General features: G+C 43.5%; 1 protein-coding gene across 2 annotated transcripts in view; it reads right to left on the bottom strand.

Annotated features, from left to right (window-relative positions):
• Positions 1 to 679: 679 nt before the first annotated feature.
• HUNK (hormonally up-regulated Neu-associated kinase) overlaps positions 680 to 13811 on the bottom strand; it is a 58613-nt gene continuing 45481 nt past the window's right edge. Inside the window, exons 7-10 of one of the 2 annotated variants that reach the window (XM_068912243.1) lie at positions 12865 to 13033; positions 11803 to 11886; positions 6274 to 6454; positions 680 to 3841 (exon numbers count right to left, since the gene is read on the bottom strand). In XM_068912243.1, coding sequence (XP_068768344.1) covers positions 3183 to 3841; positions 6274 to 6454; positions 11803 to 11886; positions 12865 to 13033 — 1093 coding nt within the window. In that variant the 3' untranslated portion in view covers positions 680 to 3182. The remainder of the gene's footprint in view (positions 3842 to 6273; positions 6455 to 11802; positions 11887 to 12864; positions 13034 to 13811) is intronic. The other variant, XM_068912254.1, reaches the window with a different exon arrangement.

The raw sequence follows: 13811 nt of genomic DNA, 5'->3' as shown, positions 1-13811 counted from the left end.
TTGAAAAGGTAGGAGGAGGAAGAAACAGTACTTAAAATTATTATAGGATCAACAACAACAGAAATGCTCAAATTGGAATTGCAAGGCTGCTCACCAGTCTGCATGGCTGTGCTAAATTTAGCAAAGGTAGGAATAGTCCCAGCAACTTGAAGTCTTTAACTCTAGAGGTGCAGAAGATATGGCTGATCGTCAAATGCTTTCATGTCAGTGTGACTTCCTACGTGTGGGACTCACCTGGCTGTCTAAAATCTACGTGTCTCACCTGAACTGGCCAACTCTATTCCCTCCCTCATCACTGGGAATGGCTATGCACTGTTGAAAGGCAATTATTTCTCCCTATTTTAGACCTCTGTTGTAAAGCGGAAAGAAGTGGAGATGACTTTCTGTCTCCGCTGAGGGAGGGCAAAGAGGGCTTGGATACTGAGTTGAGAATAGATGCGCAACTTGCAGAGGGCCAATATTAAGCAAAGGAAAACCCACCCTGTGATAACCACATGCCTTTTAGCTCACACAGGGTTCATAGGCAAGTCAGCTGCTAGATTCAAAGGACTAGCCTTTGCTGGGTGAAGCAAAGGTGCTGGGATCCTCTTGCCACCTCATGGTTTTGCTGGTTGTTTTCGTACTTATATATATCTTGCTAAGCAGTGACCTGGCAAACAAAGTAAGCAGTCTGTGGCAATCTCATTTAAAAGTACATGTATTTAATAATGATAACAAATACAGTTTTTCCCCTGGAATTTACACTACCGTATTTCAATAAGCCTCTTATACGGTCACTGCAGTTTGACTGTACATAGCTACTGTCTAAGCTTATGGTTTAGCAGTGTGGCACTCATATATTCTCTATAAATACAATAAAAGATTTAACATTTCTGTTTTCACTCTGACTCTTCTACAAAAAAAAAACGTGTTTCTCTCCTGCCTCCCCCAACCTTTTATTGGGTTTCAAATAAACCTGAGCTTGTAATTCAAGTCAATACCTGCAATCGATTCAAGTTTGATGCATGCAAGGTGTTTCAGTTGTTCTCACTCACTAGCTTTACAACACAAACATGTTCTTAGCGTGAACAAAAAGAAATACTTTGATGATTTTACACAAAAGGAAGAGCTGAAATGGACTTCTGCGATACACAGGTTCTGTAAAAATAGAATATGACATTTGTCAATCGAAAAATCCGTAGAAATATTTTAGGGCTGTCCTTCTTAATATACTGGGATTTCATGGGTATATAATTTTATTGGTGGCTTAACAGCCCCAGAAGCAGGTATTCTCACCACCCTGAAGAGCACAGTAAGAAGCATTATGAACCCGCCCCATACTGAACTGCCTAGCCACTTGCGTGCTGAAGGCCCCAGCTGCAGGAATGAGAGGGGCGCTCTGGGCATTCACTCGCCGGGGCATTCGGCCCAGCCCCTCTGCTGGTTTTGGCAGCAAGCGTTCAAAATTAGTTACCCATTCTGTCACTATTTGGATTAACCTTCACTTTATTTCTTGCAAACTTCAGCCAAAGGCCTATGCTAAACTGGGAATCAGGAAATACGCATTCAACTATGGGCTCTGTTGGTGAACTTTTCACCTGCCTATGCCAGCTTTCTTCCTCCTCTAATCTTCGTATATCATGAAATTGGAAGGAAGGCTTTTCAAACAGGGGAACTCTTTGTACTTGTACAGAAACCATAGCAAAGGGGCCACGAAATTATTTTCAGTAATATTGATAAAAATAGGGCTTGGATTCCTACAGGTGATCTGGACGCAAAATTCCTTATTCCATTAACAACAGTTCCTGAAGACAACGCCTCTGCTGCCTCATTTTTGAAATGACATTAAGTGGGTGGGCTGCAGTGGCATATGTGTGGCCAAGGGCTACCCACTTGGAAAACAGATGAGCCGAAGCACCATCGAGATGCCCCATGCACACAAACACATATGCAAGCTCAGTACGGACAGAAGAAAACAGTAGTCTTTGGCTAAACCTTCTGATTTATAGGAAAGAGTTTAAACACAAAAACAGAATCAAAAAATGTTGCCAGCTTCTAAGATGTATGATTTACTTAGAAAAACAAGACCAGTACGCAGAACATGTTGCCTTTTAAGAAAGTCAATATTCACAGCTCGTAACAATACTTAATTTTTGGTAACCACTGCATTACCATCCTTGCAGTATAAAATGGCATTGATACTGGTTCATGTGTCCTTTATTAGTCTTTTTCATTCACTGCCGTCTCTCAGAAAAGCCTTCAAGTATGTCCAACGCTGTTTTGCTATAACAGGGGCTAAGACAATCCTGCACATAAGAACGCCGTGGAACTAGTACAGCTACAGAAATTGGAGGTGACCGGATTGTTTAAACACAGCATATTGCAACTTGGATTACTGTTTAAAGCATCCACTTGCAAAGCCATTATATATGAAAGAAATAGGCCTTTAGTGGGGTAGACTTCCATTTGATGACACTTGTTTTTAAATAATAATGTTTCTTGTGAGTGACATCACCTACTAAATCACCATTTTCTTTAAGAAAAAATGATTCCGTTATTAGCTACTTTGTGTAATTAACAGTAAAATCTGCTTTGACTTTCAATACTCCCACTTTCTTTGAATGTTTAGAATACCCATGTCTCTATTCAAGCTTCCACCAACTTCCTTTTTCTTCTTGGCAGTGCCTTGTAGCAAGCTGACTTTGGAAACAGTATTTTGAGTTCTTCCACCTCTTAAGCCATACGAACGCCTGTGACGGTACAATATGTTCTGCATGGCACAGACAGACGGAGCAAGGGCAGTCTTAGCACAGGTCCTGGATGGGACCAGCATTCACGGCACCACGGGCATTACATTGCTGAATCAAGCTGTTAACACTCGCTGTTCTTCCAACGAACCTCATTGCAATACTACCTTAGAGCAAGGAAAATACATATTCATGTAGCTCTTCTGAGACATTTTTCACTGTACAGTCAAATGCCAAATGCTAGTATTTCTTAACAGCACAAGCAGGGCCCTCTTCTTTCAACTTTAATATGTAGGACAACCCCTTCCTTACAAGCGGACCTCTGATTTTCTAAGTTGGACCACTGTAGGTATATCATGTGGTGACAGCAACGTGCCTGCGGCTTTCCCTTCTTCTTCTTCGAAATAGAAAAGGTTAGGTGCCAGACAGCAGCAGCACAAATCCTGGCACGTCAGATTAACACTGGCCATTGACAGCATCTGCTGCATTGAAGGAAATCTGCGTGGGGCTCATCTGCTGCAGTTGCGGCATTCTCGTTTCCAGTGGCTTGTCACTGGCTGACTGCATGGTCTGGTGCCTCTTCCGCAGCATTTGTCCAATCCCCATCATGGGGAACCTGCCTCGGCTTTTAACACAGTTAGGACTGCCCAAGGGATTGTTGGGAACCAGCTGAGTGGGGGACACCGCCTCATCTCTCGCCGGATTCACTTTCTCTTCGTATGTGAAGGAGACCTGGGTAGGGTGAACAGGGCTTCTGGCAGGGGACGTACTTCCTGGCTGAAAAAGTGGGGACAGTGTCCTTTCACTTGAGCTTTTATAAGGAAAATTTATTGGTGAGCCTAAAATTCGGTACTGATGAGAGGGGGAAACTTGGTCTATTTGGTCCTCTCTGTCAACAGATTCGAAAGAATGAACAATATTGAGAATCAGAGGAGAGTCCTTTGCCTGGCCGCTGATCCTCGCGGGCTCCTGCTGTGGGGAATCCTGTCTCTTGAGGAGTCGGGGGGTTCGTGGAACTGGCTGTTGGATTTCAAGATATTCCAGGGAACTGGAAGTGACGCAGCCCGTCTTGGTTGCCACAGGTTCATGGAAGGGGCTTAACCCACCCGTGGAGTCTACATCAGAAAAGGAATCAGAAGAGCAAATGACATTTCTGATTTATGGCAGGCAGTATCTGACATCCCCTTTAACACATTCTACCAAGCACGACAGACGCGCTAGCTAAAAGAAATGGTCTTAGCAATACGTGCAACACAGCACTGAAGAACCAGATCCCCTGGCTCTCGTGTGATACTTACATTGTCGTTTCATGGGTAATTTATCTGCCACTCTCCTCAATGGCAGGAGGAGTGCTTGAACATGAGACAAGAACACGAAATAGAAAACCACAGATGTCTCCAGCTGTTTGTATTAATTATATGCTCTTGGGCAATGTCTGAGAAATCTGACGTTTCTCCCTTTATATCACAACTTTGCATGGTTTTAACTGGATCTGTATATTTTATTCACTGGCATACCTACAGACATAAGGGGCAATAGTGAGTTAATTCCTAATGTCTTTTACTTGCGTCTTGGAACAAAATCTGTTCTTAGTTTCACACATGTAAATATGGAGTAACTGCATTGGCCAGATTCAGGCTGTTACAGTTGGAACAGATTTGCTGCATTGAATTCAGTGAGAATTTTCCCCAAGCAAGAACTGAATATAAATGGAACAATCTTTTCAGGATTTGGCCCAATAATACAAAACAGCTCATGAAGAAGATCCACTCCGTTTCTACAGAATGTTGGCACTCACTTTAGCCAAGCTAGTTGCAAGAAAAAACACATTTTGCTGTGTTTATGAAAAGCAATCCAAAGAGCCTATTTTGCTAGATTCTCCTTTGGGAATCGTCTTCCCAATTGGAAGAGTGGACTGGCAGTTAATCAGCGTCCATGAGTTCCCCCAGTCTCAGACCCTCTAAAATGGATCCAAAATAATTTAGGTCTGCTAGGCCTCAGGGTACAGCCACAAATCTCACACGCATTTCTTTAGGATTTTTGAAAGGGATGGTCTTGGCAGGGGTTGAGACCCGACTGGAAGTATGGGATGAAATCACATGGGTTGAGAGTTGTTTGGGAAAAGCAGACCAGGTTTAATCTGACTAGTTTCTTTCTAAAACTCGTCAAAATGATTTGACCATTTGATTTGACATATGTCAAAACACTGTTTCAATAAGCAGAAAAATATTTTTGGTGAGCTCTGAATGATTTTCAGGTTTCAGTTCAAAAAAGCAGGGAGAAACATACAGAGGAAGGAAAAAACTAGATTTATTTCCCCCTATGCCTTCCCCTGCCAAAAAGTAACAACGAATTTTGAACACAATGAGAATTTTTTAACGTTTTTTAATTTGTTTCCCAAAAGGTATGTCCCATCTCTGACCAGCTCTACGGACTACTAATTCCTTACAGCAGAGGTGCCTACACTGCCAGAGGAACACCATTTTGACACTTTTTCATGTTGAAAATGACAAATAATAAATTGTCAGGTCGTAAGAAAGGGCCTAATAAGCAACATAAGCTACCAGTCTAAATAACCTCCTAACACCATAATAAACACTTTAAATCACCGTATTTCCCCACACTGCTCTCTAGTTACCCTCCCTCACTTAGGTCCCTCATGGAAGAGCCAGTGGCCTCACCTTCCTGCTCTTGTGTAGCTCCTGACCACAGACATGCACTACTGATACTCCATTTTCCCATTTTCTTTGTCTCTGCTATGCCTTTTTTTGCCACTCTTCAGAACATGTCTCACCCATCCCTCGCCAGGCTGCATCCTACCCTGCATGATTAATGCTTTTCTCTCCTTTGGCTGTCTCATCTTTTCCTTTTCCTACTAATGCTTTTCCTCCTCCTTTTACTGTCTGATATTCACCGCGGTTTGCAGTTCCACTTGCGTTTCCTCTTGGCTGCCTGTTTCTCCTTCCTCCACCAGCCAAGTGCTGCCCACTATTTCTCCCAGGAGCCCGCAGTTACCAGCACTCACTTTCAGCTCAGTAGTTTCTTTCCTTGCGCCCCCTTATTCCTCCCTTACCAAAACCCGTGCGCTGGTAGAGAGAAGCTGCTCTAACAGTTTTGGTTTGTCAGTGAGCAACCCAGCTCTGCTCTGGGGTGGGTGTTGATGCTTTCAAAGTGCCAGTGTGAAGCACAGAAGATTTTGTGTAAGTACATATAAATAGGGAAATAAGGCTTTTTTTAAAACGCTGTGGAAATTCTCTCATTTCCAATGAAAAGAGAAGTAAAAGTAAGGATTCATGACTGCTGAACACTGTCACGGTTTCTTTAGGACGTTTTGTTCAAAGTTTGACTGCGTTATTCCATCCTCTATCACATACCACCTCTGGAGCAGACAGTAAACACAACCACATGCCTACTTACTAACAAACATACAACACACTCTCTTATTACACAACTCTCTTATTAATCTTATTAATACCACATACCCATGCAAACACATTCACATGAAGGTATATACGCAGACAGACGCAGTGATAGTTCTCCTACTAACCTTTATCTGGACCTCCAGCCTTGGTGACTTTTCGGTCCCTCAGCAGTGCCTTGGTGTTCTGTATCTGTGAGATAAGACAGGAAGAAGGCTGTCTATATGAAACTGGACTTTTCTCAGTTTTCTTTGGGGGTGGACGGTGAAGAATCTCCCCTTTCTTTTCTTGTTCTTTGAGTTTTTTGTCCTTTAAGTTGTAAAACAAACAAGAACAATTTGGTTTACTTTAGGAAGTTTAGAAGACCTAAAACCCCCCAGAGACATAAGCACACCACTTACTGAAGCCGAATTAAAAAAGATATATTTACAAGGAACTTATCCTGGCTACTCAAAATAACTAAATCTTCCATGTCACATCTTTCTCTCATCAGTTTCACATGATTTCATGGCTCCCATCTGCTCTGAAACTCATGCAAAGTTAAATATTTTTTCAGAAAGATAAAAAAAAGGAAAGCTTTCTCTTCAGAGGCCATTTGTCCTAGGGGACATTGCTGAAGCAAGCACAGGCAGATTTGTGCTCCTCTTTCGTATCTGAAATCTGCCTTCGTATTTAAACCCAGAAAAAGATCTTTGATTTCCACTTACTGCACTTCCTCTGACAGGTGAACTGCAAAAGCTATAACAAAGTTCAAACCCTTGAGTCATTTATATTCTATCTGAAGAAGATCGTGAGGACAGTGGTCCTTGTCTACAACGACAGGCTCTCATTCCTCATGCGTGTTATGTCGCAACGCTACGAGTACATCCCTGAATGAGTGCAAGCTGAGTACTGAACTCAGTTACCGAGATCTGGTAGTTTTTTATGGCGTCTGTGCAAGAGGACTGCGCAAGATGCAGGGGGTAGAGGATTACTGCCAGATGACCCAGCGCTTCAGTGAACCCTGCGTGGCCTAACGCCTATTCATGACATGACAAAGACAGCCAAAGATGGGATCGCAAATGTATACACCCAAAAAGAAAGGTTTGATTTCCAGCAATGGCGGAGGGAAAAAAGAGTATCCTGGGCTTGGGACTCTAAAGAGGAATCCAATTTTCAAAGTATTGTTTTGTGATGAAAGTGCGTTGTGTCTTTTTTTAACATGAGTCATTTGATTTTGCAAGCCATGTAACACTCTTTATCTGTCACTGATTTCAGAGGGAGCCAAAAGTCTTATTTTACTTCTAAAAATCAAGCATCAAATGTGTGTCTCATATGTTGTTATAGTTCAAAGGCTTCAAGATTCTCCCATCTTTCTTGGGCAAATTTGTGTGTCTGGTTTTAGATGTGGGTATCCTGAATCACGAAGAAGTGGGTTTTTTGTTTTGGTTGCCTGGATGTTGCTTTTCTTAGAGGGGCTATCTATGTGACATTCTTTTTGTTACTGCAATTCTCAATGAAGCAACATGTTTTGTCATATCTTATTGAAAAGTCACTGTAACTTTTAAAAAGCAGCAAAGTTCCTTTCTCCAACTATGCACCGAGGCCTGTATTTTCACTGAAAATTATGAACTGACAGAAGGCTGGCTATTTTGACAACTTTCTTTTAAAAGAAAGTCTATCAACAACCCTCAAAAGCAAAGTAATGTGCATGCATGTGAGAGACGGAAAGGAAGAAGCAGAAGACATTTCAGGTTCTCTTGGGCCACTAAGCAAATCTGGAAACATATTAAGACACACACAAGGAAAATAACTGGCGAGCATTGATTTTTAAGCATCCCCAGAGCTCAGACAGAACCTGCTCCCCTGCACAGACTGTGCTAGGCACTGCTGGGCTCAGTAACCTTTGAATTTTCAGAAGTTACATCGTCAGAAGGAAGAGCTTCAGTCAATCATGAACTAAGATTTTTAGTTTTATTGCAAAAGTAGTACAGTGACCTAGAGGAGGGAGAGCCAAAGCTGCTCTGTGAGTTCCTCACTGTCTTCTCCTCAGTGTCACTTCACACGTGCAATCCAGCCTTCTCTCCGTATGTCCCTTCTCCCTTCACGTTTCTTTTCCTTTAGCTAACCAAAGCTGGCTAACTCTTCTAGAGAAACAAACCAACGCATTATGGACCTGTCATCACTTTGCCTGTGTTAGACCTCTTTCTCCACCTGATGTCCACCTGATGTCTCCACCTTTAGAGGCCGTAAGCATTTTAGGCATGGAGGGCCTATTCCTCCCTGCTTGTGCTGTGCTTGGAACAACCCAATGTCTGATCGGCCCCAGGCACCACCTTGGTGAGCACAGTCACTGTTGACAATGATGAAGCAATGACAGCAGAAATAACCACACCAGCCATACTACTAATAATACTGTGTGAATAACAGCCTGTGATAATAAAGTTGGTGGGAGTTGTACGGTTAATTCCAAGCTCATTGTGCTACTTTTTTCTCCCAAGGCTCTGAAACTCTGCTGCCAGGTTCAGCAGAGGCTGGGCTCTACCAAGCATCTTTTTTTAAAGGTACTTGTGAGGAGGAGACCAAGTGCTGAATGTATGAAGCCTAAAGGAGCCAATGAAAAAAACTGTTAACAGCTTTCTGCTATTTTGGATAGATGAGGAAAGAATTTGCATTTTGGTTGCTGCAGCATCTGTCACAGCACAGGACATTTCAGTGCTGCAATATTTTTAGCCTAATGGTGCAAGAGCCAAGCCAGACCTCTTCACTGCTCTGCTCGGAGGCACATGCCAAATGCCCCTGACTTTGCCTTCACACAGCTGTAATGTTTTATAAGCAGCAGTAACACAGTCATATTGTACAGATTAAAGTACTCATGAAAAAGAAAACTCACATATTTTGTATTAGCAGGGAATTACGTTACCCTGGATGGATGTTGTAAATGGTCTTTTAATTATTTTTTAAATTTACTAAGGTTCTTTCTCCTAGGAGATGGTTGTGGCAGGGGGAACAACCAAAACCCTGAACTCCCAAGGTGCCAAATACTATTATATTTTAAAAAGGAAAGGAAGATTTCCTTCAGGGGAGCTGTAAAAGTCCACTCTTTGGCGTACTGTATACAGCCCCATAAGGTCACACAAAGAAAGGGCTGTCCCGGGAAGTTAGACCTGGGTAGCTCTGGCATTACATCACCCTCTGCTATTTCCTGTCCTGACCTCGACCCTACGATGCATGCCTTTGAATGGAAGATAGTGGGTATTTATGTTGGCCAGGTCTCATATTGTGATACGAACATGACACAAACTCTTAAAGCTACAAAGTCCTTGGATCTGGCCGGCCTGTAACACAACCCAGGCACTTAGCGCTGACAGCGCTTGGCAGCACCCTCAGCTCCAGCACGCTGCTGTTACCGCGCCAGGTCCCGAAACTCGGCGGGAAAGGGGAGCCAGCAGGCCCTCTGTTTCACATCACTAGAGTGAGGTGCAAGCATTTCAGGCGGCTGCTTCTGCTGAACCCGGCCGGCTCGCTCCGTGGGATTTCCATGGCAACGCACAGCTACACGCGCCTCGCGTTACTTATCTAGGGACCGGTACTCCCCAGTTTCAGCCTGGGAGTAGCGGGTGATAAGAGGACTCTACCTACAGCTCATGAATCTGTCTGAGCTCATAAAATCTCTGTATCCGCACATCCCAGTGGCTCCTGCTGATCCCAGTGGCATGATCTGGAGGCTATCAGTCAAGGCTGCCTTCCCATCCACCTGAAGATATTTTAGGAGAAATGTCTACCAGAGTTACAAACTGCAACAGCAGCTCAGGGTCTCTGTTCACCCAGGTGTGCTGCTGTAACTGCCCTCGTGTAGGAAATGTTGTACAATTCCCTTGTGCAAATACAGCTAAAGCGATATAAAATGCTTCATACTGAGCTATGCCCATGCAGAAAGAGAATATACTGTATTATTTTCACAGTGTCTGCACCAGGATTGTACCAAGGTAACTATTTTGAGAAAAAAATGACGCCCCCTCAAGCTCTAAATAGCTACACTGGGACTAATTCTGAGTGCAGAACAGGCTTTGGAAGGAACCTTTATCCTCAAGTATGCATACAAACAAAACAGGGGTCAGACAGTGGTGCTATCACCAGTTTTTAATTACCCTTACAAAAGCCAGACAGCAATTCCCTCCTAGGGGTGCAGAGATTTCAGGCAGAACACCAAAACAAGCCATGTGTCTCTCTTCTGGCTGCAGCAAGACAGACCCGTGCAGGTGCACAGAAATGCCTTACTGCAGACTCCCCCCTACGTGGTACATATGCAGAAACAATAAGCTAATGCCTAAACGCCATTCAGCATGCAGATGTGGCCCTCAATGACTGCACCAGCAGCTGGAAGAATCTGACCTAGAGAGCATCGAGACGCACCAAGCACCTTCTGCAGCATTAACCTGGAGACACCTACACGCATGTCGAGGGGAGGCCTGCACTGCAACAGCTTGAAGTCAACTGCCAAAGAGCCTTTTGAAATATTATATTCATTGAGTCTACCCACTGCTGATACATTTTAAGTAAGCTGGTTGTGATTTATATAAGTAAAGTACGATGAAATACTTTGCCCTGATACTTCCATCTGGCTTGCAATTCAGCTGGTCTATTAAATTTCCAAGTGGCCTTTAAAACATAAACAGTACCAGCCATGATACATATCTGCCCCTGCAATTTTGGTTTGAGAAGCCAGTTTTAAGGATACCATACACGGTCATGATCATCAACCTAACATCAAAGAGTAGCTTTTGAAATAGGTAAACTTTTCAGGAATACTGTTATTTGTGTTGTAACTGTTAGCTAAGACTTGCAGAGGAGCATACTACCCTTCTGATTTTAGTGTTTGGCAGCGTAAAAACAGGGGAAGAAAAATCCAGACAACAAAAGACGCCTATAATCTAGGTTAATACAAACTGCCTTCTTTATCTGCAGGCAAAACTATTGGAGACAACCCGAGTACAAAGTAACATCTTCTCTCTGGTACAGGGAAGTCCCTCACAAGGCAGTGAGCTAATTCCATACCAGTTCTGCCAAGAAGCAAAATATTAACCTGGGCTGAGTTTTGTGCTGATAGTTTTACTGTTTCTAGTACTCAGTCCAGGGCTAGTCTGTTACGCTGACCGATGCTGAGTGATCGGTGAGGGTGAACGCCAGCCTCTCGGCTCTCCTGTCACTAAGCTCTCTGTGCCCTGACCCACCAGGGTCTTCAGTCTCAGGACAGCACAGCTATGGCCTTCTTGTAATACCAGCAATTTGCACCTCAAAATGAAATGAAGGAGCCACCTGAGGAAGCATGTGGATTTTGCTAAATAGAGCATTTAAAACTCATTTTATGTTCTTCGTAAGAGATAAAAGTCACCTTTAAACTTCCACCGTATTCTTCTGAATTGAGGGAATCATTTGTCCTGCCCAGGCAAGGCACCAGTTAGTTCTTTTTAATGAAGGTGCCCAAGCCAACTTGGCACATTTTTGGAACAAATCACTGGATCACTTTCTTGTAAAGTAAGCATGATATTTCTGGCCTTGGAACAATTTCTGGTTCCTCCACAGGTCCAGAAATCCATTGTCTTAACCACAATAACTAGGGATGCTCAAATTCAGTCTGCTTTCAAAATACCTTAACAAGCTTTAATGAGCATTACCTCATAGGAGTCTTTATTTGCCTTGTATTTTTCTACCTGGTACAGTTGGTTCTTGTGGCAAATATTGTCCTGGCCTTCAGACTTCTGCAGAGGGAGAAGCAGAGAAAAGTAAAGAATGTAAGATAATTAGAGAAAACTAATGTTCAACTACTGCTTAATGGACCACATCCGCTGTTGGCATTCAGTGGAGATGCATCAACTTACAGAGATAGTGAATTTAGTCCATTACATTTTAAACATCATTAAAGGCATCACGATTAAAACATGCTTTCTGAAAGATCGGAGAAAAAACTAAGAAGCTGCTTAGAGAAGGCCCTTGCGGATAATTTCTCTAAGAAACAAATATGTTAAAAAGAAAACTCCATATTACTGCCCATCACACTGCCTACGCAATCACGGAGAAGCCTACAGACCCTTGGCTATATAAAACTCCTCCCCAGACCACAGATAGCTGTGTGGAGAGACCAAGGGAAGAGAGAGTGCTGCTTCTCTTTCTACACTTTGCTCATCATAACACTTGAGTACCTTAAGTCATACTCTGCAGCCAGGAAGGCCAGCAGGAAAACAGCAAACTTCATATTCCCATTATTTCTCATGAACAACTTTCATCTAAGTTTTCACACTTAAAAATCAAAACAAAACCTTAGCAGCCATTAACCTTCCCCTTAATTTCCTGAGTCAAATTACACCGCGCTATAGTTCTTTCAAGCAGCAGAATTTTCTCAGCGTACTGACACAGTGCACTGCAATTCAACAGCAAGGCTCTGCACAGCAACAGTTTGCTTTCTATAAGGTAACCCCCGAGCCAGAGGGCTTCTATGCAAATATAGACTCCTGAGACTTAAAGCCTATAAGCAATTATCTCTTCAACGTGGGGAACTGGCGTCTGAAATAACGGTATTAGTTTGCAAGGAATATATTTCCCTTTCATGGTTATTACTACAAAATGAGAAAAACTCACGTAAAGCCTTGAGATCAAACGCCAGCACGCAGGAAAACTTTTAGCACTTTTTCTGCTCCCTCCTCCCCCTGTCCAAAGAATCAGCTCGAAGCAGTACTTACCCTCAGGCTTGCCAAGTAGCGCTCCAGCTTCTTATTCAGCAGAAAGTAGATGGCAAGCGTGTGGCTTGCGCGGTTGGAGAGCACCGTGTTGATTACATCGCTGTTCTTGTAGCCGAGCTTCTCGGTCATATGGAGCAGCACGCTTTGGCTGAGGTCCTCGAGGTGAATTCTGCACCGAGAGAGAGGCAGAGCACGCTGTCGTTACAGTCCTCCCGCGACAGCGCCTGGCTAGCAACAGGGCAACCAGCAGAGCGCCAAGAGGAGGTCCGAAATGTGGCTCTGTTCAGCCCTCCCCTCACGTGAACGGGTAAGGGCACTGCTCGCCCTGCCAGATGCCAGGATAGCTAGACAAGCAGCATCCTTCCTGTCTGTCCTACCACAAGGGCAGAGGGCACCGTGATGCTCAGGATGTCACAAGTTGTTACCCTAGATCCGGCCAGTGAAGTCCTTCAAGACCCTTGAGCTGGTTTTGAAGGAAAAAAGCTAAATAATCCAACCCTGGTGGCTATGTTCTGCTTTCTGAAAGGTCTCTTTCTTGTAAGCAAATACCAAGGTGTTCAACTTCACCTCTTACCTGGTTCCCAATGTTCTTACACTAAGGAGCTGGGGAATTTCATCCCAGAGCAAGGTGATACAGAGGAAGGGTTATTACAGCAGCTCTCAAAATGGTAACACTGCTGCTATACACATGAGGGTTGCAAGCACAAGTATAATGTTAAAAACAGATTTCCCAGAGAACTCAGCTCCTATTTAGACATCGAAATGAGCTGGCCAGATTCCCACATGTACCCGTCAACTCCCATTCATCTTCAAAGAAATGCTAGGTTTTGTTTTGTTTCTTACGGATATTCCTTGCTCCTAGTATCTAGCCTAATATCTGGCTAAGACAACTTAGCGGAGCGGAGCTTATGAGCTTTTTTACAGCCTGCTGCCTTTCCCAGTCCTGC

The sequence above is a fragment of the Struthio camelus genome, chromosome 1 (genome assembly GCF_040807025.1).
Source record: "Struthio camelus isolate bStrCam1 chromosome 1, bStrCam1.hap1, whole genome shotgun sequence".
Classification (NCBI taxonomy): domain Eukaryota; kingdom Metazoa; phylum Chordata; class Aves; order Struthioniformes; family Struthionidae; genus Struthio; species Struthio camelus.
The sequence above is the reverse complement of the archived record's forward strand: the minus strand, read 5'-3'. Positions and strand labels throughout refer to the sequence as shown.